The sequence below is a fragment of the Beta vulgaris genome, chromosome 5 (genome assembly GCF_026745355.1).
Source record: "Beta vulgaris subsp. vulgaris cultivar EL10 chromosome 5, EL10.2, whole genome shotgun sequence".
NCBI lineage: Eukaryota > Viridiplantae > Streptophyta > Magnoliopsida > Caryophyllales > Amaranthaceae > Beta > Beta vulgaris.
In genome coordinates this window covers 65,470,740-65,498,712 of record NC_079206.1, presented here as the reverse complement: position 1 = coordinate 65,498,712, position 27,973 = coordinate 65,470,740, and the positions used below count along the sequence as shown (strand labels likewise).

Genomic DNA, 27,973 nt, shown 5'->3' with positions numbered 1-27,973 from the left:
TTTACCTTAAAGGATAGTAGAGGACGGTGATGCGCCCATGACTATCGAAGTGAGATATTTCACCTTAACCTTTTCATGTACTATTGAAGCTAGATGTGTTCCATTATTCTATCAATTCGGTTGCTCTTCTTAAATACTGGAAATAAAAAAGCCTAATCAAATAGCATCATATAATAAAGGTTTTGATATATGTAAATAACTTCGAGAAGTAAAAACAAACATTACATACATTTTTCTAAAATATTACTATTAATTTAACAACCCATGACAAAATCACACATAATAATTTACGTTGTAGTTTAATATTTGCATAACGAGCTTGTTAAATATTACTCATATAATCATATTCAACAATTTTCTACTCCAATCAAATCATTACCTCGAATAAAATATTTTAAAAAAAATTCAAAAAATCACAAAGCAAGAATAACCACGCCAACAAATCCAATTATTGTCATCAACAAATTACACATCAATATCAATATATAATCCTTACCAGTCGAACCAAGTTCAAGTCCGATCAATATCATATTAACCCATCGATCAAATCTGTTTCTAAAAACTCCCAAAAAAAATATCCTCATACTTACTTTCATAAATCCTCAAATTATCTTCATAATAAATATCTTATAACCCCATACACACACAAACACATTTACAAACTCCAAAAAAAATGGCGACTTGCTTAAGCAACACTACCAGGCCTAAGCTCACCACCACCTTCTCATCATCATCTTCTTCTTCCTCTCAAACCCTTCAAATTCTCTGCAAACGATTTTCTCTCTCCTCTTTTTTCCCTCATTCTCTCTCCTCATCTTCTCGTCTTTCTTCCAAAACCCTACATTTTCTCTCTCCTCCACGTCACCTTCTTCTTCGCCGTAATTTCTCAGCTCGAGCTGATTCTTCTTCGTCCGACAATGGCGCGCACTTCGATTTCGACCTATTCACCATTGGTGCTGGAAGTGGCGGTGTTAGAGCGTCGCGTTTTGCTTCGAATTTCGGCGCTTCTGTCGCTGTTTGTGAACTTCCTTTTAGTACTATCTCGTCTGAGACTGCTGGAGGTGTTGGTGGAACGTAATTTCTAAACCTAATTTTTGTTGATTGAGATTTTAATTTGTTTTCTATTGAGCAATTTGAGTTGATTATTGATGTTTGTTATAGTTGATGTTTTACAGTTTTAGTGATTGTAGTGATTAGGTTTTTAGCTAGTTGAGTTTGATACTTTTTAGTTGTTTTTGCTGACAATTAGTGTGTTGTGTTGGAATTGATATTTGAAGTTGCTGAATGTAGTTTAATGACGCAGTATGGCCTTTTGTGTCTTGGATTCTTCTAAGGAGCAAGGGGAATTTACTTAAGTATTTCATGCTATACTATTGTTACATTTAGAAAGATGAAGTTTTGTGAACGCGGTGATTGTGTCTAAGTTCGATTTTCGAGCTAAGCTGTTTAGTAGCAATGGCCATACTATTCTTGGTGTGGTGTGGATTGCTGGATTGGACATGGCTATTGCGTATAAGGATGATACCGGTAATGAGATGAGTCTATGTGAGCTTGGGTAACCTATGTTACTCCGACACCTTCATTTACCTCAAAAACCGAGTGTCAGTGTCATGTCTGACACAACACTTTACTTGGATACTTCATTTTTGAACTAAAAACTTGTCTTTTTGTCTACAAAATAGCCGAGTCGAGTACTTGGACACGGTATCCGAGTAGACACTCAATCGTATTTGAGCAACATAATGTGTAACCATGACTCGAACTAGAAAAGCTCATTGAGCTTGGCTCAACCGTGAGTGACCTGGGATGTTGAAGCTCCAAAAATCTTGATAGACTCGTAGAGTTGGTCTGAGTTTAAATTACGCTAGTTGCTGTATATCATAGGGTTTTTTTTTTTGGAAAATTGAGGGAAAGAATGCTACTATAAGTCTCAGGTCATCTCTGTGGAGGTAAAAAAATTGAAAAATGTGAATTTTTTCCCTTTTTTTATTATTCTGGCATATATAGTTATATCTGAATGCAAGGAATATGGTAAACATATTATAGAAACTTTAAAAAAGGATTGATGAAGTATGATCTTATAAAAAATTAACAAAGCAAAAACAAATTAGTTTTTTTTCCCGAAGTTAATCTTAAGTAGCTAGTAAGCTTTCTTATGTTACTATCATCAGATAATTTATTGTTCTGTCATAATATGAAGTGTCAACTTTCTACCACATCCAAGATCTAGACAGCTTGGCCTAACACAAATATATGGAATTTGATGACATTCAGCAGGAGGACCTCGTGTGTGTTAATGTTAAATTTACATCTCTTATCAGAAAGAGTCTTTTGAGACTCTTTTTGCAGTCTACATGTTCATTTTACTCAATACTCTTCATCTTCTTTGGTGGAGCAGAACTATGAAGATCTTGAGTATTTGTGTTCATTAAATATTTTGGAAGCTAGAGCTTGAGAACCAGGCTTTAAAGGTTGGTTTTAGTGACTGAAAATTTTTTTCTTTCAAATTGCAGCTGCGTACTTCGAGGATGTGTGCCAAAGAAGCTGCTTGTTTATTCTTCAAAATATTCACATGAATTTGAGGAGAGTAATGGGTTTGGATGGAGTTATGATGCTGAACCCAAGCATGACTGGAGCACCTTGATTGCTAACAAGAATGCCGAACTTCAGCGTTTGACAGGCATCTACAAGAATATCCTGAAAAATGCAAATGTCACGCTAATTGAAGGCCGTGGAAAGGTTGGTTGACTATGTTATGATGGTAGTTTAAACTTAATTAGGTGTTTATTCACTTTGACGTCTCGCCAGCAATAACATCTTTGTCACTGAAACAGATTGTTGATCCCCACACAGTTAACGTTGATGGGAAACTTTACTCAGCGAGAAACATATTGATTTCTGTTGGGGGCCGTCCTTATATCCCTGATATTCCTGGAAGTGAGTATGCTATTGATTCTGATGCTGCTCTTGATCTCCCAGAAAAGCCTAAGAAAATTGCAATTGTTGGGGGTGGATACATTAGTTTGGAATTCGCTGGTATCTTCAATGGTTTGGGAAGCGATGTTCATGTTTTCATTCGTCAAAAAAAGGTTTTGAGAGGCTTCGATGAGGAGGTACTGTTATACCCATGTTGCACACATTAAGCTGTTGGCTACTCCCATTAAGCTGTTACTTTTCCTGTTTTGCAGGTCAGAGATTTTCTTGCCGAACAGATGGCGCTAAGAGGAATTGAGTTTCACACAGAAGAATCTCCCCTAGCTATCACAAAGTCTGCAGATGGTACACTGTCATTGAAGACCAACAAGGAAACTATTGATGGTTTTTCGCATATCATGTTTGCCACAGGGAGAAGACCAAATACTAAGGTCATCTTTCTTTTTCTTGCAGTAGATTATAGCTTCTACTTATTGTGATGGTGGTTAATATGAAAACGGAAGTAGTATATAGTCAAGGTTTCACCAGTTATGTGCTAGCTTTGTAATTGACTGTGCATTCTGCATTACTCATAGTGTGAATTCATATAAGCTGCAGAACTTAGGACTGGACGGCGTGGGGGTAAAGATGGACAAAAATGGAGCCATAGAGGTAATCTTTTTAATGGTAATGCATATTTAACCTTTGCATATGCTCTTGCTTGCTCATTGGAATGTTGCTGCAGGTCAACGAGTATTCTCAGACATCAGTACCTTCTATATGGGCAGTAGGTGACGTCACTGATAGAGTGAATTTGACCCCTGTTGCTTTGATGGAGGGAGGGGCATTAGCAAAGACAATATTTGGAAATGAACCAACAAAACCTGATTATCGGTATGTTTTGTTAAATCTTTATGTTATGTTGTAATGCTATGTTTATGATTCTGTAAAGTTCTAGTTGCTTCCTTTTTGTTGCGATCTGTTAGCATTAAGTACCATAGGATCTATTTTAGGTGGGTGACGCTTGACCCATATTGTCTCCATAATGTGCGTGTCATAGGCATCAGCTGACGTGGACTTTATTTATGCCAACCCAACGTAAACAAAGTTCAGTTGATTTCTAGTTGGAGCTATAACACTAGACCCTCATCCCGTGAAGGTCCATAAATCATTGAACCCTTTTTTGAAATTGCTAGAAAATCTGAAAAGTAGAGGACAGCAAGTCTGTAGGTAATCAACTCAAGTACTCGACCTCTCAAGGTCCCTCCGCGTCCACTTTTGTCGTCATATGGCACTGCACTCAAAACCGTATGTGGGAAGCCCAATTTGATGGCCACACCTTCAAAAGTTATTGGGGAAGTTGTCTTAATTATGACTATGGGGGAACTGCTTACTTTAGCCGTTTTGTTTATAAATTGCATCAGACATCACAGGGATCACTTCAGTTCATGTAAACCCAATTCTTTTTTATGAAATCCTTCCAGAGCCACTCGTATCAGAGAGAAAACGCTCGTGATGATGTGTGCTAGAGTTAAGCTGATAGAGTAGGTCATTCCTGCAAGGCCCTTTTTAGATGCTTATGAATATACATGAAAATCTACCTGCTGCCCCGTTCCAGAGGCTATAGGCAGGCATGTGAGAATTGGATGATATGTACTTTGGAGGAGCAAAATCAGTAAGACTGTAGATTGTAGCCTACCAGCATAGATGCTGACAAGTCTGACCTAATGGCTGGAGATAGATCATAGATAGCGAAGCTCATTGGCAAACTCACACCATCCATCAGTGGTATTTGTTTTGCACAACTTGATGGATGCCTTCTTTTGCGTATTTGCTTTTAGTTCCATATATGCTATTCGCTGTATACGAGCCCATTCATAAAGTATGGAGCCTAAGCCTAGCCAAGTTTGTCCTCCTCGTATTGTCCAATAAACTTCTCCATAGTCAAAGATAAAATATATTTCTTCCTTCCCTCATGCATCGTAACTCCCTTGAGGACAGCTTCAAACGCTTCAATTGCAGAATCTGCAATAATGGCGTGAACCTTTTCAGAATCCTTCGTATGGACTATGGAGCCTAATCGTAGCCAAGTTGTGTGCGATCATCATATGTTGCCTATTTATCTGCTCCCTTTTTTTTGAGTTGAATGGTTAGTCGAAGTGCTCATTTTCTCAACCTGTTATTTGCACTTGTCCCAAATTATTAAACTTGTAGCAACTTGTGGTGATGTCTGCGCTTTCCCCATGTGCAGAGCTGTACCTTCTGCTGTGTTTTCTCAGCCACCTATCGGCCAAGTTGGTTTATCAGAGGAGCAAGTAAGAACTTCTGCTTACCTCAGAAGTGTTAGTCATTACTGATCAGTTTACTTAATAATTGATATTGCTGGGTTTGGCAGGCCATAGAAACATACGGGGATGTTGATGTTTTCACTGCAAATTTTAGGCCTTTAAAGGCCACTTTATCTGGTCTTCCAGACCGTGTTTTTATGAAACTTATAGTTTGTGCAAAGACTGACAAAGTTGTTGGGTTGCACATGTGCGGAGATGATGCACCAGAGATAGCACAGGTTCATGCATAATCTGTCTTTAGTGTATGTAACAAGTATTACAGTTCTATAATCCGCTATTAGTTGACTGGCTGTTTAAAATTTCAGGGGTTTGCAGTTGCAGTAAAAGCTGGCTTGAAAAAGGCAGACTTTGATGCAACAATTGGAATTCATCCTACAGCAGCAGAAGAGTTTGTTACAATGAGGACGCCTACGCGCCAAATTCGCAATGGACCACCACAGGTTAGGAACTTGGTTATGATAATGGTAATTTTGTACTGGTGGTTATGCACTGCTCCCTATGCCTCAAAGTCATGAAAAAGAATTTAGCATTTGCTATGATACTATTAATGGGCTCTCTGTGGTCCGGAGACTCCCAACTTATCTTTACCATACATATATTGACGATAATTTATCTGCTAGTCAAAGCCATGTGTATAATATCTTAGGAATTAGATCATTTCACTTTTCATTAAGCTTTTATGTCCTCCATGTTCAGGGTACAAAGGATTCCAAGCCTCAAGCTACAGCAGGAGTTTAAGCTCATGTACAGGCTCCAAAGCAAAATCAGATTCGTAACTCCTAGCAAGGTACTAACCTTCATTCACATTTTCACATTGATGTTGTATACCCTTGTCACTTCGGTTGAAATCGGTTTGAAAGTTTTTACTTAAGAAAGAACTGTAAATTTCAATTGTTCACACTTTCACGGTTTCCCTATAACCCTATGCTGCAATCTAATACCACTTTAAAACCACTTAGCTGTTTTTAGTCTCCAGATAATGTCACAATCTTCCAGAACAGGAACATTTAGTTAACCTCCAAATAATATCTTTCTTTCAAGACTTTTTCTTAGAAAACATTCTTTAACCTTTGCTAATTTTGCACATATAAATCTACCAGCCAACCTATTGGACACCATTGCTTACATGAATTCCAATGAAGTGAAAACCCACATGAGAATACATAATGCTATTTGCTTAACTAGGCCTTGCAATCTTGAATTGTTGTGTGAAACAAAAATCATTGAATAGAAGATTCTTTTTGGAAATATTAGAGCAAAATAAGCAAATGGACAAGGATTTAATGCCTCAAATAGAATTAGTGAGTTATTTTGGTTTATAAACTTTTTGATGTATCTTGTTTGCTACATTTTCACTTCCTATCTTTGCAACAGTAACCATATGCTTGCTTTGAGGAACCTTCCAAATCAATTTTGACTCCTCCATAGAGTGTGATCATTTCCCCCAGGTATGAACGATGAAGCTTTATCGTCATGCTTGTGAATGCCAAATACTTCAACTGAGATCTATAGAGTACCGGGGTCTGTTTTGCTGTAATTATGAGTAATGTGAAGATGATCCAACTGCAATTGCACTTACTAAAGGTTGCTTGTTCTATTATATACCTATCATCCTCCATAGATCGAATACTGTACAGTAATTGTGATTTGTGGGATCTTGATTATTTATTTATACACTAGTCTCCTTTCAACTTGATATGTTTCCAGACCTTGACAAGGCAATAAGTTTTTCAATAAATTGTGCAGTGGGTTTCTTTTCAATGTTAATTCTGTTATAAGCTTAACTATGTGCTCATGTTGAGATTTTCAAACTATAAACATCGTAGCTTGAAGTAAACCAAAAGCTTAACTACAACACTGAACTAGATAATACTTGGAAGTGGTATATAGTAAATTTTTACCAAGCTAAGCTTGGCCTAATGGTAAGGAAAGAACCTTCCAACTTTAAGGTTGGGGGTTCGATCTCCACTAGGGGCACTTTGGGAGAGAGTTTTTCCTTACCATCCCCCTTAAATTCAAAGTGTTTGCCCGCAAACTCAAACCGGGTTAAGATGTAAGAGGTGCCGGTCAAGGCCCTTCATCTTACCATAGGGTTCACAGTGGGGGTCCCAAAAAAATATATATTCATATTCAAATATAATGATATATGATGTAAGCCATAGAAATAGAAGAGATCAATGATAAAATTATCATGTTGATTTTTTGAAGATGTACATAAAAACCAATGTACGTTCTTCTTTGTAAGTTACAGTGATGACCTTATAGTGAAGAAATATGGTCAAAGTCGATGAGTGATGACCTTATAGTGAAAAAATATGGTCAAAGTCGATGAGTGATGACCTTCTAAATGGGATAAACGGATAAACTAAGATGAGATTACTTGGATCAAGTCGAACATAATCTTTTCAAACATTCTCAACTATAAGGAGTAGAGGAGACACAATAGTGTAAAATCTTCCCCAAGAACTTGCAATTGGTAGGATCTAAACCTCTCGCCTCGCGGCTCGCGCCACTTACATTGCAACACAAAACAAGCTTGGTGTAAATTATTAGACTAAGTGCTAATTACAATTATTCACATATTCTTTTTCTCATGCTTACAAATTTGAGACCTACAAATCCATAAGTGCTAATTACAATTATTCACATATTCTTTTTCTCATGCTTACAAATTTGAGACCTACAAATCCATGGTAAATTCAGTTTATTATACTTTGTACATGATAATAGAAGTGAACATATAACTAGTGATTTTGAAAAAGTCCTAATTGTCTAAGGTGATGATGAGTATATTCAGGATGATCATCAAGAATTGGACGCTCAGCCTGAATCCAACGGCCATCTTTACTCCTAACCATTCCTCTATTCTCATCTTGTCTCCAAAAAGGAGGGATTTGGTAGTGATCCTTCAAGAAATCACATGCTTTGTTCACTAATGCTATGTCCCTTCCAATTGTGAGGTGAAATCTTCTCCCTTTTCCATGATACCTACATTACATTATAGCATCAATTAGATGAAATTCAAGAAAGAAAATTGATAATAGTAATGATAATAATACTCTTATGCTATGTTTGGATAGCAAGATTTCATTTCAAATCCTGGATTTGGATGAAATCTATTGTTTGGATGGCATGGAATTTGAAATTATGAAATTTGTCCAAATTCTTATCAAAAGCTTATATTAGTAAAATTTCAAATTCAAGCTATTACCTTGTCATTTGAAATTCTCTCCTCATACATATCCCAACTCCATGAGTAAACCCACACTTTCTAATATTTATTTCTCTCTCATTTAGTAAACCCACACTTTTTTCTCTCTCCTCCATTAAACCTCTATTTCTTTGCTCTATCAAACCCCCTTTACAAAACAGTGATTAGGAATTGAAATACAAACTTTAAATTCCAGATTTCAATTCCATTATTTGAAATGAAATACAAGTTTCCAAACACTACCTTAATGTTTTTCTAAGTTAGTTTTCGCTAAATTAGGTGTCAAAGGACCAACTCAACCAAAAGCTTAAGCTAGTGATTGGAGTCCCACGAATAGATTTATACTCTATCACGCCTCCTCACGCGAGAGCCTATTGGCTTGAAGTGTGGATACAACACAGGCTTCCCTCATACCTGGCGCTAAATATTCCACTTAAAAATGAGGGGTGGATGAGATTTGAACCCGTGACCTTTATGTCACGCTGGCTCTTGATACCATGTCAAATGTGGGAATAATTGTGTGTTAACCTTCATTGGGCCCACACACAAGCCCATGTTGGAGGAGAGAGTGACCACATACAAGGTTGGCAGGGTTCCATCCTAAAACCAATTGGTGATAGGTGGAGTAACCCACCAATCTATATGTTAGTCATTCTCTCTCTAATTCTTCAATGTGGGACAATTATTTCTAACTCACATGTGGGCTTTATTCTTAACACTACCCTCACATGTGAGCCACCTTTAATCTTGCAATTTGGATAGGTCACAACATCCTCGTTGGGCTCTCTCCGGACTTCCAACATGAGGTCAACTGGGCCCCTTCTTGGGACCATTACAATTCTGTTGGGCTTATTTTTGCTCCAAACAGATCTTCAACACCTTCCATCTTGCATTTCATAACGGGCCAAGATCGTCCGCTCTAATACCATGTTGGGTGTGATTTAGTACTCTGAAAAGGCGGTGTTTTGGTGTATCTTATGATTGTCTGTTTTTTTTGGATCTTGATCTAACATGCTTTTGTATAGTTGAAAAATATAGTAAAAGTAGATGTACGTGAACAATTATATGTGTTGGATAGTAAATCTGAACAAGCGGAAGTCTTATTCGGATTTGATAGGAGACTAAATTTAGTTAAGATTTGAGTGAATTTTGATTACTGGTGTCATATCGTCAATTGATAGATTAAATCTACATTTCTAAGGGATAATTTAGTTTAAATTTGACTCTAAGAAAATTGAATAGAGTTAGATCAAATATGAAATTCGACTTAACTATCAATCTATTATGTAGTTCCCCTTTGTCACTCTTGCGTCTTGATATAAGAAACATGACGAATTAAGAAACATGACAAATTAAGAAACATGTGAGGCTTACCTCGCACCTACCTTGTAAACAATGAGGTAATGATAAATCAAGATGCTTTTTGACAATAAGTGCACTCTCAATTTACAAGTCACACACTCACACCCACCAATTATTAATTTATTAGGCTACTATCTTAGTCTTAGACACTATTCTAAATCATGATTACGTAAAGATAAGTGCGACACCTAAATTCTTAATCTAGCTGCCACCTTATAGATTGTAGAAAGTCTGTCGACTGATATTAAAGACGTTGAAATGAACCTTTCATGTTCAACATGGATAAGATCAACCAACAAAATGAAAAGAACATATATTGTATCATTGGTAAGAAGTCTTATGTTCGTAATTCTGTAAGATTTTATTACTTCCTCTGTTTCATAATACTCGCTACACTTTTCATTGTAGGAAGTTTCATATTACTTGTTACGCTTCTTTTTTGGGAAATAAACTCTCTCTATCTCTCTCGTCTCACATGTGTCCCTTTTCTTTTTACTCTCTACCTCTCTCTTTTCCAAAAATTGCCTAGGAATCTGTAAATTGAAAAGTATAGCAAGTATTACGAAACGGAAGGAATATATGTGTTTGCTTGTTTGAATTTGTACTTTTAATATATTCTTTCTAAAATTTTATATAATATGTAATTAATAAATAGTTAAATATGTATTCGCAATAAAAAAAAGAAGATATGAATGGTAGATAATGAAGTTCACTAACCCATCAAGTAGATGCAAGTGAGCTTCCAAATTGTGGGCACAACTTGGATCATTGGTGTCTTTAATAAATGGAGAATTTTTGTGGTCCAAAGCAAGCTCAACCCCTACATGACAATAACTCCAAGGCAACCCTTGAGCTATTTTCATCCACTCTGAAGGTAAATGTTCATTAAACACTAATCCTGGTGCCTTAGGAACCATATCATGCACATTCACCACCCTAAGCACTTTCACCCCTAGCTCCTCTAACCTCTCCTTGAACCTCACATTACCAACCCGTGGGCCCGAGAAAGAGAAGACACTAATGGGCCTATCTCGGGTACTCGGGCCCACGTGAATACCCGTCTCAGCTATATCATAAGCACTCAAAATTGCTAGGGCACTACCTAAACTATGGCCCGTTATACTTATACTAATTTCTTCATTGTGGAACAACTCTGATAGACGTTTTACCTCACTTAAGATTTGTTCACGGGCCGAGAACTTGCAATATTTGCAATTCGGGTCCTTGTCGGTATAGAGGTCCAAGAACCCGGATTCGGCCTTGACACTCCGGTCCGGGCATGGGATGTTTTCGTCAGAGACGGGCCTAAGGAAGTCCATTAGATCATGGACCCATTCAAGCCGGGTCACCGTACCCCTCCAAGAAATAATGATGTCCCTACGGCCCAATCTCTTGGACATCTCATCGTTGGATACAGCCACATAACCGATCCAATTAGCATTCTTGGACCAAACCTTGGGCCACCTTGAGTTCTTAAAAAAGTTGGGCAAGTTAATATTGGACGTAGCATACAAGTACCTTGTTACCTCATATCCATGGGCCTCCATTTCTAGGCCCTTAAAGAAAGAATGTCTTGGGTACTTACAACTCCCACAATACTTAGAAAATGGATCAAAATCAAACCCATCATAGCAGGCTTGGGCCATTTCTCCATATCGGATTAACTCGGCCCGTAGGAGAGAATCCATTGGATCAAGTAGCCCAACCCATTCATCCTCCCCATGAATCTCCTTCCAACGATCCACTAACTCATTTTCACCACTTTCCTCCATCACAGGCCCAAACACTTCTCTACCTTTCTCTAGTCCTGTTTCTCTCCAAGGTTCAACTATTCTTGATGTCAATGCATCATTTGTTCTAGATAAAACTTGAACAGTACTTGGTCTAGTGGTAAGATTTCGGCCTTTCGACCGTTTCGAAGGGTAGGTTTGGGATAAAGAAGTTGTAGAAGATAAACTTTCATATTGAAATGAAAGATTATGGTTTGTAATGAAGGTAAGAGCTTGCATTTTGGAGAGGGAAGTTGTCATATTGGTGGTGATTATGTGGGGAAGTGATGCATAAATAATTTGTAGTATGACATTAATGACATTATATAATATGTATGTATGCATATAAATCATGGGTCATGCATGTGGGAGCCCACATAAAAACCTTAAATTATTGGAGTAAGAGTATTATATTTTTGGGAGGACTAAAATGTAAGATATGACTTTTATCTTCTCTGTCTGTTGGTCATTATGCACAGTACAGTCAAGAGTATCATGTTGCAATTGAAATAATGTACATGAGTTGGCTGTTTGATAGTTTAAATGAAAATAAATCACAAAGATCAAGCATCATTTTTGTCTCATTATTTGATCTTCAAGTTTTGTGGCATGGAGATCATAATAGATGATATGAGAATCTTTCGTGCAGCTAAGCAAATTTATTTTTCTAATTATTGGAAAATTAAAAGTAATATTCAAGAAGATTTTTAAGTCAAAAAAATAAATATTGACGTAGATTTCAAATTTCATTTTGTATCTATGATGATTTTAAATTAGATTAGTAATAAGAATGCATATCTTTGAAATTGCATATCTCATGTACATATATAGTACAATAGATCTTTGTTGTTGCTAAGTACAATTGGACGATTTACATCTTTATACTTCCTCCGTTTCAAAATAGATGCTACATTGTTGACTTTTCCACTATTCATGAATGAGGTTTGACCATGCATTATTTACTATTAGGTAAAATCAAATGTTATAATATAATATGTTGTTGGATTTGTCTTAATGTATATTTTCAGAAAATCAAATTTTATACTTTACTCTAATACATAATTAAAGATATTAGTAGTCAAAGTAGTGTCTCGACAAGCGTTTTAGTCAACAATGTAGCATCTATTTTGAAACGGAGGAAGTATATTATTATATTGTTTTTATTACCAGTCAGACGTTCGCCCATGGAGCGAACTTCCTGGCCAGACGTTTGCCCATCGCACTAAAAAAATCCACTACTTTCAGGTGGGTGGTGGAGGAGGTGGCGGGTGGTGGAGGAGGTGGCGGGTGGTAGTGGGAGGTAGGTGATGGCGGGTGGTTGCAGGGGGTGGCAGGTGGTGGTGGGTGGTGTGGAAAAAGGAATGATAAAATAGTCTATAAAAATGAATTTTGGGCGAGGCGACGTTTAACAATCCTCAAATGAATTGAGTTCAAGAAAAAATGGATAGAATCGATATTAGACCGAGGGAGTAACTAATTTGTCACGGTGAGAAATTGCGTGTCAATCCATCAAATTAAACATGTTATATATGCATAGAAATTTAGAGTAGTAGACATTTCAAATCTTATAAATCTCAAAAGAAATTATTGCTCCTTAATAAATTAAAGTCGCCAAACTATCTAAATTCGATGTCCTATTGAGCTATACTCGTGTTTTGCACTTGGCCCCCATTCGTGTGAAACTAAAATTTGATGGATCCACCAAAGATGATCAATCGTCAGCTTAGAAATTCTTATGAGGACATCTCACAAGTAGTTGCATTTTACATTGGTCAATACAACCCACTAGGAGAAGAAGTAGACCTGATAATTGGACCAATTGGAACGGATTCTAATTGGCCCAATTTGAATCGGACCGTTTCCAGATCACGCTACATTCTGATCGGGTTCAAACCGGATCATTTGGTATTCGGTCATCGGTTAGCCTGTTGTATTTTAGATCATTTTAGATTTCAGATTATGGTTCCATATCATAATCGGGTCATTATGCATTTCGGAATAGACATTTGTGGATCATCTGGTGGATTGTCTCGTTTTTATTATGTATTGAGTTGTTACTCTTTTGTCTAATGGTTTTCTTTGAATATGGTCTTTTGTTATGTATATATGGAGCTGTTACTTTTTGTACTTTCTAAAGGTATACATAACTAATTTGCATTGTCGGAACTTGTGCAAAAGATTACTCGTGATAATCTTTTTTAAAAAGCGTCAGTTTCGGGTACCTCAAATCAAAGCCTGCTAGAAGCCAAAATTTTCGAAATGTTTTCAGATCGGGTTACCTTCGAATATGGTTGGTTTGGGATCGAGTAAGATCATTCGAATTTTGGATGAACTCATATCAAGCTTATTTCTGGCCCGAGCAGGTCGTTTTCATATCTGGTTCACCTGGTTTGGACCCGAAACAAACCACGTGGCTGATATTTGGGCCGGATTTCGGATCAATGTCGACTTTGCCAGGTCTAAGCAAAAGCAATGACTTTATGTAACGGTCTTCAATTAGTAATTACATATGAATATACAAGACTATAGATTGAAGGCAATATCTTACTTATAATCAAGTTCAACAAAGAAAATTCCAGGCGTTATGCCTTGGAAGTTTCACATTATCATGAATGACATTTGTCGTAATGTAACTCTGTAATATCGACCGCATCCAACATTTAATATCGTGAAGCAAATCAAGTCGTAGATTTCATTGAAACCATTAGCCATAAATCTTGGCCATATACAAAGGTTAAAACAAAACAATATCATAGGTTTGACTATCTTATACAATTAAGTAAACTACGACCCAGGTATTATCTCGAGTGAAGGTAGTTTTAGTTTTTATAGTCTCTTATAAACACACACACACAATTTGTGAATTGGAACATTAATTAATTGACTTCACCTCTTATAATACGAATATGACATAATTTTATAATAAAAATAAAAAGCGTCCGATATTATTTATAGAATTGGATCAATTATATCATCTCTCCCAAACTAAATCTAAAAGTGAAAGTATTGGGTCAGACCGTCTGACCCAATATTCTCGTCAGACGGGCTGAGCCCAGTACTATACAATATTCTAAGTCCGCTATTTCTCCTCCCATTCCTATAAAATTCATTCCACCAGATCTAAATTCTAATGGGATACCCATTTTCATTCTCTCTTCCTTGCTTCTCATTCCCAAACTTTATCATGATCTCTCCATTATTACTCTCGTCGTAGCGAAGAACTTGATCATCATTTCTCTGTCTCTTAGGCCCTCTAGGAGATATCCCAGCATCTTCCATATCTAATGAACTCGAAAGGGTGAACCCATGTTGGTTTTGATTAGCCATTGTAGTATTATTACCTGATGGAATGGAAATGAATGAGGAAGTAGAAGCAGCATTGTTTTGTTCCTTACAGTTGTTAACTTGATGATAATGATGCGATTTCAACCGCAAGATTTGGTGTTGGTGGTGTGATGAAGTTACAGCGAAGAAGACGAGAGAAGGAAAAAAATGGGTCTGATGTATTTTGGGATTTTTTGGTTTTACCTTTTTCTTTTTCCTTTTATTTTTCTTTCTAAGCCTTTTTTTAACTGCACCTCTACACTTCGTTTTTCCAACTTGATGATTGGAGTTTTCGTGGTAGTTTTTGCATCCTCCCTTCTTCAACATCAATACGAGGTTCTCTTGATCTATACGTGGTAGTAGTTTTTTCTTCAATATCTATACGTGGTAGAAGAGTGGGGGAATGTACTTTTTTTTCGTTCGATTAGTATTTTTTTTCTTTCAGTTAGTTGTTTTTATCTTTCAGTTGGTTTTTTTAATTCTTCAGTTAGTTCTTTTTTTCTTTCAGTTGGACTTTGTTTTCTTTCAGTTGGACTTTGTTTTGTTTCAGTTGGACTTTCTTTTGTTTCAGTTGGACTTCATTTTGTTTCAGTTGGACTTTGTATTCTTTCAGTTGGACTTTGTTTTCTTTCAGTTGGACTTTGTTTTCTTTCAGTTGGACTTTGTTTTCTTTCAGTTGGACTAACTGAAACAAAATGAAGACTACCTGAAGAAAAATGAAGACTACCTGAAAAAGAATAAAGACCAACTGAAACCCAAGTAAAGCACAAAAACCAACTGAAAAACAAAGAAGACTAACTGAAAACAAAATGAAGACTACCTGAAAAAAAATGAAGACTACCTGAAAAAATATAAAGACTACCTGAAAAAAAATTGGAACCACCTGAAAGTCGTCCGACCAAGATTATGGTCGGACGAGTCCGACACAATACGTTCTCTTCATTAAATCCTTAAAAAAACAACTTTTCGTTACTACTCGTCAAATACAAAACACACAACCTCCCGGAATAAATCACGTATAGCCTTTCCTTTTTTTTTTTATAGTAAAATCCACAAAGAAGAGCGTACTTCATTAACTCAAAACAAACACCATTACCAACAGAAATAGAAAAATCACTATCTCAAATGCGTTCTTCCACCCCCATAAATTGAGGGTCAGCTAAAACACGAATTACTTTACACTTAATAAAAGACCACAAAATATCATAAAAACTAGAAATCAAACGAAAAATGTCATCTGAAATTAAATAAAGCGAAGTCACTCCGAAACAACGATTTTACAAACCACATATCTTTTAGTAGAGTTCTAATGTTCTACTTAAGGTAATGCGCCCTTACATAGTTAACATGATCTCATCATGATCAAGTCAACTACATAAACAAACAAGTTGATCAAAATTTGTTTTGGAAAAGTAGCATAAATATCCTCTTCATGTTTAAAAAGTCTCTCCATTGACCAAAATAATACTACTCCAAATCCAATAGCTAGAAAACACGTATGAAAATTTACGTTATGATCAACTTAAATTACTAAACTACCCCTATCCTTTTCCCATCATCTCCAATGGTCCAAATATCAGAGCTCAATTATTTAACACACTCTTATTTTCTCTCTCCTCTCGTTAAACAAATTCTTTGGGGGGTGGTCGAGATCTTCCACTTCTTCAGCGCAAAAACAACCTTAATATATAATTCTATATCACATCTTTTTATTTTTATTTTATTGTTTTCTTTGAATTTTCCGAGGAAGAAAACTTAAAACTGTCGAAAAGAGAACAAGCGGGGTGCAAGGCAAGGAATTCTAAACGTAATAATAGTAAATTAGTAATAATAATAATACCCAGTTGCAAAAATTTGAGAAATTTGATGCCTTTTTAATTGAAGTGGGTTTTCTGGGTTGTTATTATTGTCAATTCAAATGTTGGGTTCTTGATTGAATTTGAGAAAAAACCCACCTGGGATCTCAGAGAAAAAAGAATTGAGTTTGAATTTTGATTCAAGAAATGATGAAGATTTCGAGCTGGGTTTTGGTGATTTCGGCTCTTTTATCAGTTTTTGCATTTCAAACTTCATCAATTGATGATTTTCATCAAGCGTATGTGCTAATTTCTTCCTTTTCTTTCATAAAGTTTCTTGCTTTTTTTTTTCTTTCTCTTTTGGCTTAATGTGTTGTATGATTAATTATTGTTATTGGGTAGTTTTTGATTTTACTGAAATTTTGTTGTACAATGTGGAAGTTATGGATAAATGCTGGTTCAATTGTGATTTGGGTGTTTAATGTGTATGCAATGCATCTGGGTTATGTTTCATTTGTATGATTAGCTACATTGTAGGAGTAGTAATTGAAGTTTAAAGTGGATTTTAGATGCTTGACTATATTTATGGAGAGAGTAAAAAAGTGGTGATTCTAGAGATTACATGTTAACATTATAGTTGATCATGCTTTTGTTCACTGTGTTGTCTGTGTAACGGTGGCTGAGCGGCGGGCCGAGCAATGATATGTTAGGTTTAGACGGTATCTCACTAGAGCAATGCCAGTGGGATTGATTAGTGTGGCTTTCTATGTCTTACCAAGAACTTAGTTTGGCACTGAAAAGAGAGTAGGAAAAAGGTAAAGAGTTAGAGGAGGAGTAATTGTGTAGTAATATTCAAGCTCCCATCTTGCTGTTAAATTTTGAGCCTCTATTTTATGCTTTGGTGTATTTGTTAAGCTTAATGTTAGTTTGGCAAATTCATATCTTTTTTGGAACATATATTTAGTAAATGTTAAAGATTTGGTGTCCGAGTATGTAATGGAGAACATCTTACTTTTGGTTGAGTGATGGAAAGAGAGTGATAATAGCTCAGTAATAATTGAGGATTAGTAACATCTTGTTATATCTTTAATAATGAGGATTGAGGAGTTGGGACTATATCACAATTATTTCCAGATGGAGAGAGTAAGTACAACTTGGATACAAGTTTTCAAGTTTTGTTATCGTGGTTGATTATCCTTATCCAGTGTATGTAGTTGAATATTAGGAAGTCCATGAATGCAAGTGACAAAGATAGAGGACTAGAGGTGTATGATAGTCTGTATTCTGAGTGTCAAGACAATGTTCTTTATAAGTTCAAGTAGATACAGTCATGTCGTATGGTTTCAATTGGACTGCTCCTTTTCTGTCGGCCGTCCCTAATTGAATCTGCATTGATTCAGTGTTCCTGTTCTCTTTAGAGTCGATGTAGAAGTGTCAAAACATTTATGTTCTGAAATGCTTGTCAACGAATAGAGGTATCACCGTATCAGCAATAAGAGACACATGTACTGCATCGATACAAGGATTTTGATTGGAAACCTTCAACATGTAGAAGTCGATGTTATATCGGATTACTTATTAGACCTCTAGCACTTAATGCAGCAAAGGAACATATGTATTTCGATGGAAACGTGGAATAACTCTGTCTGCTGCTTTAGTATATCATTCATAGTTACAAGAAATAAGTAATTTTTCTTAGTTAGAATAATCTATTGTCTTGAAGTTATTTCTAGAAAATGACACTGAATAATAGTCACTCCATGAAAATGAGAATGTGAGTCATGGTGCCTCAGAATTAGGTGCTTGTGCTGTTTTTTCTCTGGCCCTGGGTGTTGGAAAAAGGAGATGGTTAAGTTTATGTCAGAGTTATGCTACTAAGTCCTACAGATTGTCAAAAACTTTGTAAAGTTTAATGGATGTTTTTTGTTATGGTGCTTCCCTCCTGCCTTATGTACATATGATTGTTCGTAACAGCTTGGGTTCAAGGTGTTTGTCACCTCCAAGGAAAAAGGAAGAGTTGGTTTTTGCAATCATGAATGACCTTTCTATGAAGTTGCTCTTTTTTCTCCACAATTTTGATAGCAATTTATCCTCATTCATGCTGTTCACTTCTTTCTGAAATATACTGTGAAATAGTTCTTGTTTCTTTTCTTAGTGTCACCTCATATTTATCTCTAATTTGATTTATTATCTATATAATGTAGTGAAGCAGTAGCCACTATAGCCTGTCTTTGCTCCTAAAATTTCGTCATAAACATATCATGTACTAATAATGACTGCATTATTGCAACCAACGATCTTCATGAGCATGTTAATAGATTATTATGATGAAAATGAGGTATTGATTAATGTATGCTACATTTTTAATTTATTGCATATGTAATTAAAATTTGATTTGCAGATGCTGATCCTATATTAATATGAACAGCTGAGCATTGCTCGGGTATTACTTATTTATAGCTATAAGGATGAGGATTTGGACTTTAGGACTTATGCCCTGAACTAGTTTTCAGTGGTGGAGAGAAAATTTAGACAAAGATATGAAGACTCCACTGTTGTCAATGCAGTGATGCAGGGCTCGTTATTAGGGTATGTGGGGGTCCTTTCTCATACATATGCTGTTTTGCAGCAAGTTTGGGCAATGTAGACAAATAGTCAGCATTAGAGTTGCACAGATGTGATGTTGCCAGGACACATTTTCCCTTATTCTTTTCTCTTTTTTGGGATGGAGGAATGGGGTTGGGAGTGTTGAGTAGTGTCGTTGTTTTGACCTTTGGCTACGTGATAAGTTTGAACTTGTATATAGTTTAGTAGTCAGGAATGAACTATTCGGTGTTGACATTGGTCTCTGTTTTACAGGTTTCCCATCGTGGAACCTGATCCTGGTCATACTAAATTACGCCTTTCTCAAGAGGGATTGGAGGCCATTAAGAGAATAACATCGCCAATTGCTGCTGTTGCTGTAAGCTGACTTTGTTGTTATCGAGTCATCTCTTCCGACTACATTTCTTTTTTGTTATTATCTACAATCATGCCATCTAATTAGATTTACAAGCATGCCATGTGTTTAGATTTTGTTCACATGTCATGATGGTGTCAGAGATATTTTTCTCTCGTTTTGCAATGACGTATCAAGTGTTGAGATGATTGGTGTATAGCTTCTTGCATATGTAGATTTGCGTGTTTTTATTGACTTCATTTTGGTCCTATTGTTAGGTGATTGGACCATATAGATCTGGCAAATCTTTTCTTCTTAATCAGCTCCTATCACTTTCTTGTGATGAAGGTGATTTACTTACGTTGTGGCCGCTATCTATTTTACATAGAAAAGTTGAATTGTGAATGCATAACTTGCGTGCATTTTTGATAATCAAAATCACGTTTGAAACTTTTGTATAACAGGCTTTGGTGTTGGACACATGCGAGATACTAAAACTAAAGGTATCTTGAATAAGTTAGAGTTCTATGAAATTAATGATATTTGCTAGGCGTGGTTTGTCCTCTCTGATCTTTCACTCCACAGGAATATGGGTCTGGGGAATGCCGATAGAAGTGATAGTTGATGGTGTTAAGACATCCGTACTATATCTTGATACAGAAGGATTTGAAAGCATTGGTAAATCAAATGTTTATGATGACCGGTAATTTCTCACTCTTCAAATCACCATTATTTGGAGTTCATTGCTGAAGAATAGTCCGTCTAAATCCTTTCTGATTTTACTCTCCAGGATCTTTGCATTGGCTACTGTTATGAGTTCTGTACTTATCTATAACTTGCCTGAGACGGTTTGTTTTTCTGCCTGTAAAACTCTTATCTCTTTTCCCTGTTTTCCTGTATTTTCTGCAGCTAATTTTGCTATCAGGCGTATGTAGAAGTTGAAATGCACGCTTTCTTTTCTGACTCTGCAAACACATTGATTAATGTGATATCCTGTGGATTATAATGATTGATATTTGCTTGTTTCAGGTCCGTGAAGCTGATATATCACGGCTCTCATTTGCTGTTGAGCTTGCTGAAGAATTCTATGGAAGGTTAAAAACTCTGATTTACTTATTTATTAGCTCATAAGATCTTGTTCTTTTACAGAATATGCTCATGAACTGTCATGTCCTTTTCATTTTTTTTTCCTTTTACAGTTTTACCTTTCTTAAAATTATTGTCACTAACTTCTTTTTCATATTTTCTATGCCTTCTCACACGGAAACAGAGTTAAGGTATGTCCTGTGAAAACTTGAAGTATTTTCTTGTTTTGGACGCTTGTGATGGTATATATCACCACCTCCATTCCCAAACTATAGGCCATATATCTATCTATCTTCATTCCAAAATAATTGGCTACTTTCTAAGTTTAATTTTCTAATTTTATTAAATTAAACTTAGAACTTTTTAATATTAATCTTGATGCTACCCTTAACAATAACTTGCAGAAATAACGACATTATTCAAGAGGTAAAACTTCAACTAGTGAAGATAGTTGTGGTTTTCTTTAACCCGACAATGAACCCTAGTCAATTGGCCTTTTAACTTAGGATGGAGGAATTATTGCTTTAGGTTCTGACATGGACTGAGATATTTATGCAATGGCTTCATTGTATCAGGGGGAGGATGTTGCTTTTGAACCTGCTAAGCTTCTATGGCTAATACAGCGTGATTTTCTGCGTAAGTTCTTAAAATCCTTTCATGGAGATTGCAGATAAGGATTCATGGTTATCTAATTACCTAAATCATGTACATAATTACACATGTATTTGAGGGCGGGTCTTTATTGTTGCTCGAGGTCCTTAGTCCTTGAAGAATCAGTAATGAAAGATACCTGAGAGTCTGAGACAAGGTTGGCTTGTAATGAAGCTAGGGCCTTGCTATAGATGTTACCTTAGTTGCATTGATTTTCATGATTTTGTTTTTATTACAAGGATGGTAGTGGGTCATGCAAGTCTGAAATACATATTGCCAATCTGGTGTTTTGCAGAAGGGAAATCTGTGCAAGAAATGGTAGATGAAGCTCTTAGACGTATCCCCAATCAAAATGGTTTGTTCTGTTCCTAGTTGCAGTTGCCTATCAAGTTAATGAGTTAATCTTGAGTCTTTCCTTATGGGGCTGTTTCTGACTATGTGTCTTTCTATGAACTTGTTCTCTCAGAAGACAAAGATATTGAGCAGGTATATATGCTTAACTAGATGAATAAATTCTTGATATAAATTTATATGTGCCATGATGACTGACTATGCTATGGGGAGGATTCACTGTTGAATACTTTTTTCTCAGGTTAATCAGATCCGTGAATCATTGGGTGTAATGGGTGACAGCAGCACAGCTTTCAGCTTACCACAAGTACGTGTTTTATTTACTCATTTCCTTGCATAGAATGTGATAGTCATCCCTCCTTTGCCACCTTTGTGGTTTAGTAGTTAACACTTCCTCCATTTATCTTTAGTTGTATCTAAAAGATTTGGCACATTTGACAATGTAGAATTTTGTGGATAGCTAGCTATCTTTAATTATAACTGTGAGTAAAAATTATAACTAGTTGAAGTATTGAAAATATGTACACATATAATACAAGTGGGTCGAAGTGGAGTATATGAATAGTGTCAAAAGTCAATATGATACAACTAATAAGGCCGAGAAAGTATAAATGACCATAGTTATTAATGATCAGTAACCAAGGTGTTGTGCACGACATAGTGCTGCATGATGCATGTTATGTTTTTGGCTGGGGTTGCATTTCCCTGTACTAGACATTGAGTATTAGGTATGTGTCTGGAGAGCTCTTGTTTGCTTACATGTTTCAACTCTGATCAATATATTATCAGTGCATCCTTTAATACATGCATTAAGCCATTGATAGCTGTCAAATAATTTATTGGCATTCAGGTGAGAAATGTGTTGGTTCTGTGGTAGGTACATCTAATAATGTTTTTATTTGAAATTTAAACAGCCTCATCTACAACGAACACGACTCTGTGATATGAATGACACCGAATTGGATCCTGGCTATGTGAAAAAGAGGGATCAGATGAAGGAACTTGTCGCTTCTATTGTTCGCCCAAAAATTGTGCAGGGTAAAATGCTCAATGGGAAGGAGTTTGTGTCTTTTCTTGAGCAGGTACCTTTCTGTAATTTGCTTAACTATGAGTAAATAAATGTGATCTAGTTTGGGAATCTTTCTTGCAGTGCCTTAGGTTACACCTAACGCCAGTATGTTGAAAAGTGACCATATCAGCTTGATTTAGATGTCTAGATGTGTGGCAAAGTATATGTTCTGCCCAGGGAAAAAAAACGCGGTCGCGGTCGCGTTCGCGGGAACGGTCGCGTTGTCGCGGGAACGGCTTGTAACGGCGAAATAGAACGTTTCGCGGCCGTCGCGGCGTGAATTTTTTTAAAAAATTCACATTAATATGTTTTAACCTTATTTGCATTTTTTTAGTTTATGAAGCATTACTACAACATAATATAATCAAATTTAATAGAATATCATGTTTCCTCAACTATATAATTAAATCATAAAAAAAATTTGGCCAATGTTTGAAAAGAACGGATGTAATGGGGATAAAATCGTTCTAACGCGGCGAGTTCGCGTTACGGAACGGACAACGCGGCGAGAAGTACGTGAATTTTATTATGGCGTTCCGTAATGGGATTTCGCGGAACGGCAAATCCAAAATCCGTTACAGAACGGCCGTTCTGTAACGGAACGGGAGAGTTTTAATTCCCTGGTTCTGCCTTGTCTGTTGTCTCACTGGTTTTTCAAACCTGAAGTTGAATTTTCTCCCATGTATTTGCATCACTTATATAAACTGCTGCCTCTCTTTTAGCTTATGCATGCGTGTGTATAATCTTTACGACTGCCTGGAAGTTATAATAGTGGGGACACCTTAACATGTCTATACTAGAGTGGAGAAGATGATTATGGAAGACATGTATTTTGTCTTTCTTGATGTATATTTTGATTAAACATTCTAAAATAAGTGTTCTTTTTGGTTTTCCAGATAATTGAAGCCTTGAATAAAGGAGAAATCCCATCCACTGGATCTCTTGTTGAGGTTTTCAATAAGAAAATTGTTGAGAGGTGTTTGAAGTTATACAGTGAAAGGATGTCTATGTTGAGATTGCCTCTCTCTGAGGAAATGCTGAAAATAGCCCATGATGAATCAAAAGGTGTTGCAATGAAAGCTTTTGATCAACAGCATTTTGGTCGTAATCATGCTAAGAAATCAGTTGAACAATTGGGTGAAGAAATTGAAAAGGTACATATATCAGGTTGAAGTAGTATCATTACATGTTTACTTGGATGTGGGGTACTCGTGTTGCATATTCCAAGTGTCCACTCGATAATTTTATGAAAGAAATTTCGATGTTTTTGGCCTGAAATAAAGTGTAAGTGTCTACACCCATGTTGGAGAGTTTAGGACCCGACATGGTTACTTGAGGTGAAATAAAAAGTCCGAGTAACACAGTTTAATTTCTAGCTCCAGTTTTGCTAACTTTTCAATGAACACTAAACATCTTGCTGCATTATCTCCAACCAAACAATCTTATAGCATCTTGTCTACTCCATCTATTAGAAAAATTTGGAAGAAAGGAATGATGTGACTCTGCCACAGTGCCATTCTTGAAAGTTAATTGCCCTTTTCATGTCATTTCTTAGTTGTACCATGAATCAGGATGTTCTACTTGGTATACGTGCCAGAGATTCACTCCATTTTTCATGTTACTTTTTTGTCTGTTAATTAGCAATAAAACTCGAAATATTCTAATTAGCAGAATTTTAGGTAATATTTGAAGTCTCAACAGCCTTTTTTATTGACTTAGTAGCACTCCTGTATTATTATTTTCCTATGCTTTGGGTTTTCAGCGCTACAGCTTGAAATGATTTCAGACATTAGTCTGATGGTGATTTTTGCTTTTCATATAGGTGCAAAAGAATTATATAATGGCAAATGAATATGAATCAACAAAACTTTGTGAGATGCTGTACACAACTTGCGAGGACAAAATGGATCAACTTCAGGTGCTCCGACTGCCTTCTATGGCGAAGTTCAACGCAGGCTTTCTCAAGTGCAACGAGAGTTTTGAACAACTGTGTGTTGGACCTTCAAAAGCCGGTTATGAACTCCGGATGATGAAGGTTATGTTATGTTTCATGATTTATCATGTTTCACTTTAGGCTCTGGTTCACCTCACCTTGTTTTCTTTTTGGAAAAATAAGTTCACATGAGACATTATAATGAGTAACATAGGCTTCATTCTTTTCACCTGAATTACCTGTCTAAACTATTTTTCAATTGTAAATTGACCTTTGTAGCTGTTATCTGAGCTTCCCTAACCTAATTTGTATTCAAACCTGTGATTTTACACGTTCTGTTTTACTAACTGGTTAGCAATATATGTGCAGATGATGGGAAAATCACGCTCTGTGTTTATCAAGGAATACAACAATAGGCTTTTTAATTGGTTGGTGGCGTTTTCTTTGGTGATGGTGGTGGTCGGACGATTCATCATAAAGTTCTTTTTGCTTGAGATTGGAGCATGGGTAATGTTCATTTTCTTGGAGACATATACGAGGATGTTCTGGTCAGCAGAATCTCTATATTACAATCCTGCGTGGCATGTCATCGTGAGTACTTGGGAAACCGTGGTGTATAGTCCGGTCATCGATTTGGACAGGTAATAGAATTGAACTTTTCACTTGTAAAACCAAAAATTAATGGCTCGTTCAGTGTCAACCGTCAGTTTCCAATCATGTTTATTTTGAGGATTGAACAAAAATTGAAAATGGCCTTTTCTGGTTTCCGTTATATTGATTTTAGTTTCCAAACGAAAAAACACTGAATACTGTAAGCAACAATCGATAAGAGATGTGCACAAAAATATCATATGTATGGACTATCCTATTTAATCGATCTGTGGTTCTCGTTCTCACTCGGTCTTTTTTTTTGTTAACACAGGTGGGCGATTCCCCTCTGTGTGATGGTGGCTCTATTCATACTCTACTGGCGGTGTTACGGGAGAAACAAGAATTCGTCTAGGTGGTCTTTACCTTTGTACAACAGCAATAAAAATAATTCAAATCGATCAAGAACAGATTAGCAGTATACCCATGTTATGTAATACCATTGTTATGATTCCCTTGATTTGTTGATTTGGGTGAGCTTTTGGCTTTTTCATACATAGAGCTCTCTCATGAGTGGGATTTTGGGGTGCTTTTTATGAACCCTTTAAAGTCTTATAAACAGATTCAAGGATCAGACTTCAGGCATTGTCAGATCAATAGTGTTCTCTTCAACTGTAGCATACCACCCAATCTGTATGATTATTAAGCTTAATGAAAGTATTCTTCATTGCATACTGTTTCTTGCCTTAACATGGTCCAGTAATCTAAAACAAATTTTTCTTCATGAAATTGTCAAGTTTAATCAATTCTTCATATTTGATAGAACCTAAATTACTCAGACTTGGGTATTTAATTTGTGTCAGATGCAGGCATGCTTTCAAGTATTTAACTTGGTAATACTTTAAAAATATTTCGTGATTTTGGCCTAAAATGAAGTGTATATACCCTACTAAAGTGTCGATATTCTGACATGAGAATATCAGATGAAACGAAAAATCCTAGAGACATGATAGAAGAACTAGCCTAACAATTCTATACACATTATGAAGCTTTAAGTTTATGAAAACAATCATGAAATTTAGAATCTAGAATTTTTCCACTTAAGCAGCCTAGCTCTGAGAAAAAACTGCTCTCTAGCTAGCACTCTGATGTTCTTCATATACACATCTAAACTCATCACACCTTGTTCAAGAGCCTTATCCAATGCATATATAACATCATCTATAGCATTATATTCAGCCTTGCAATCTACCATTTTTGACTTGTCACCAATTATTTCAAGTTGAGCTACTAAAGCAGCATCTTTGTTGTTCCTCACCCAATCTAGCAGCTTATCATGATAATCTCTCAGTTCCACCACTCTATTCTCCAAATTTTCATGTTCTTCTTCAAGGGTACTAATTAAATGGTCTATTTTGTTACCCCTTTCTTGTAGCTTTGCTTGTTTGTTAGACCATTTCTCGATTTCATGTCGATTTTGAATATCTGAGACTGCTAAATCATCATAAATTTTCGCGACAAGATCATCTAGGATCGTCGCTTTCAATGTAGAAGATGGCATGGAAGGATGATCATGTTGAAAAAGGTGTACAAGGTTATGTACAAGTTCACATAAGTTACTCTTTTTTTGGTGCCAATCTAGTATATAAGGTGGTGTAACAAAACCAGATGGATCAATATATGGATGATTGCTGTGAATTGGGCACTCAGGATTTGATGGGATAAAGATCATGGGAGATTTATAAGGGTAACTTTCATGAAGCCATATAACGAGAGGTACTTCTGGTAAGAATTCTGAAACGTAAAGAAAGCCATTAACGTTTAAAAGGTTCATAGTAGTACCATCAAAATTGACAAATGTGTTCGATGATGGTATAAAAGAAGGAAAATCTTGAAAAAATTCGAGGAAATGGTTTCGAATCATCCTTTTTTGAATAGGATCTTTGTAGGAGAGTTTAAAGGTAGTAGTTTCAAAGAGGGATGTATCAATGAACTCCATTGAAGATGATGTTGGTGTCATGACAAATAATGAAAAGATTAGAGATTTTATGTTGAGAAATAGGAGATGGGTTTATGTGATAATATATAGTAGTTTAAAAACTAATAAAGATTTAGGATGAAAAAGTCTTGATTTGGTTTTTAGTTACGTGGAAGTTTTCTTGCAATGGTATGGGAGTTTCATATGAATTTCATGGACTTTCAAACTTCATTTTACTAATTGATCTTAGGGGCTAAGATAACAGGTCATCAAAGCTTGTAATATTTTAAATTAGTAAGCTTGACCAAGAGAGTTATACTTTTTTAAAAAAATTTGATCTAGTGAGCCATTATGTTTTGTTTACGCGGTATATCATCGGTTTCTTGTGTAAGATTGCGCAAATAGAACATGGATTTGAGGATGATGCACCTTTCTCTAAATTACGTTGTTTTATTATTTTAAATTACGTCGTTTTATTATTTTTAGACTTTATGATTGTTAAAAAATTGTCGTTATTTGTTTCCTTAAATCTTACTACTTCTTTTACTTTAAAAAAAACATTTTCTTTTTGCAAAAATTTCTTTTACAAATTTAAATTTGAAAGGTATGTTCTTTTAGTTTAAGCACATATGTTCATTTGCTAAATATTCTTTTAA

At 36.0% G+C, this 27,973-nt stretch overlaps 4 protein-coding genes across 7 annotated transcripts; 2 read left to right on the top strand and 2 right to left on the bottom strand.

Moving 5' to 3' along the window:
* The first annotated feature begins 618 nt into the window (after positions 1-618).
* LOC104894596 (glutathione reductase, chloroplastic) lies at positions 619-19,675 on the top strand. 3 transcript variants are annotated; one of them, XM_048643944.2, is made up of 11 exons: positions 619-1,074; positions 2,514-2,739; positions 2,835-3,113; positions 3,189-3,365; positions 3,532-3,585; positions 3,659-3,807; positions 5,165-5,228; positions 5,309-5,479; positions 5,567-5,701; positions 5,958-6,048; positions 19,583-19,675. In XM_048643944.2, exons 1-10 carry the CDS (start codon positions 674-676, stop codon positions 5,997-5,999), a joined length of 1,698 nt encoding a protein of 565 aa, XP_048499901.1. In that variant the 5' UTR covers positions 619-673; the 3' UTR covers positions 6,000-6,048; positions 19,583-19,675. The 3 variants fall into 3 exon arrangements, with proteins under 3 accessions (XP_048499901.1, XP_057251288.1, XP_010679170.1); XM_057395305.1 differs by lacking the exon at positions 19,583-19,675 and adding an exon at positions 10,243-11,851; XM_010680868.3 differs by lacking the exon at positions 19,583-19,675 and adding an exon at positions 6,636-7,022 and having other exon boundaries at positions 620-1,074.
* On the bottom strand, positions 7,824-11,957 carry LOC104894595 (phospholipase A1-Igamma1, chloroplastic). Of its 2 annotated transcripts, XR_007274004.1 has the most exons (3): positions 10,552-11,957; positions 7,942-8,249; positions 7,824-7,873 (listed from the first exon to the last, which is right to left on the bottom strand). XR_007274004.1 is itself a non-coding variant. In XM_010680867.3 (2 exons), the coding sequence occupies exons 1-2, from the start codon at positions 11,955-11,957 to the stop codon at positions 8,006-8,008; spliced, it is 1,650 nt and encodes a 549-aa protein (XP_010679169.2). In that variant the 3' UTR covers positions 7,824-8,005. The 2 variants fall into 2 exon arrangements, 1 of the variants encoding a protein (XP_010679169.2); XM_010680867.3 differs by having other exon boundaries at positions 7,824-8,249.
* LOC104894582 (uncharacterized) lies at positions 16,512-26,071 on the top strand. The gene is given in 16 exon segments (XM_057395306.1): positions 16,512-17,022; positions 19,583-19,685; positions 19,940-20,009; positions 20,126-20,164; positions 20,247-20,364; positions 20,452-20,509; positions 20,691-20,826; positions 21,294-21,383; positions 21,694-21,753; positions 21,865-21,884; positions 21,991-22,056; positions 22,664-22,831; positions 23,715-23,972; positions 24,641-24,853; positions 25,121-25,392; positions 25,674-26,071. Coding segments are annotated over 16 exon segments (1,905 nt in total). The 5' UTR covers positions 16,512-16,930; the 3' UTR covers positions 25,816-26,071.
* Positions 26,072-26,417: 346 nt separating this feature from the next.
* Positions 26,418-27,338, bottom strand: LOC104894693 (protein ELC-like). The gene has a single exon (XM_010680985.2). It carries the CDS (start codon positions 27,336-27,338, stop codon positions 26,418-26,420), a length of 921 nt encoding a protein of 306 aa, XP_010679287.2.
* Positions 27,339-27,973: the final 635 nt, after the last annotated feature.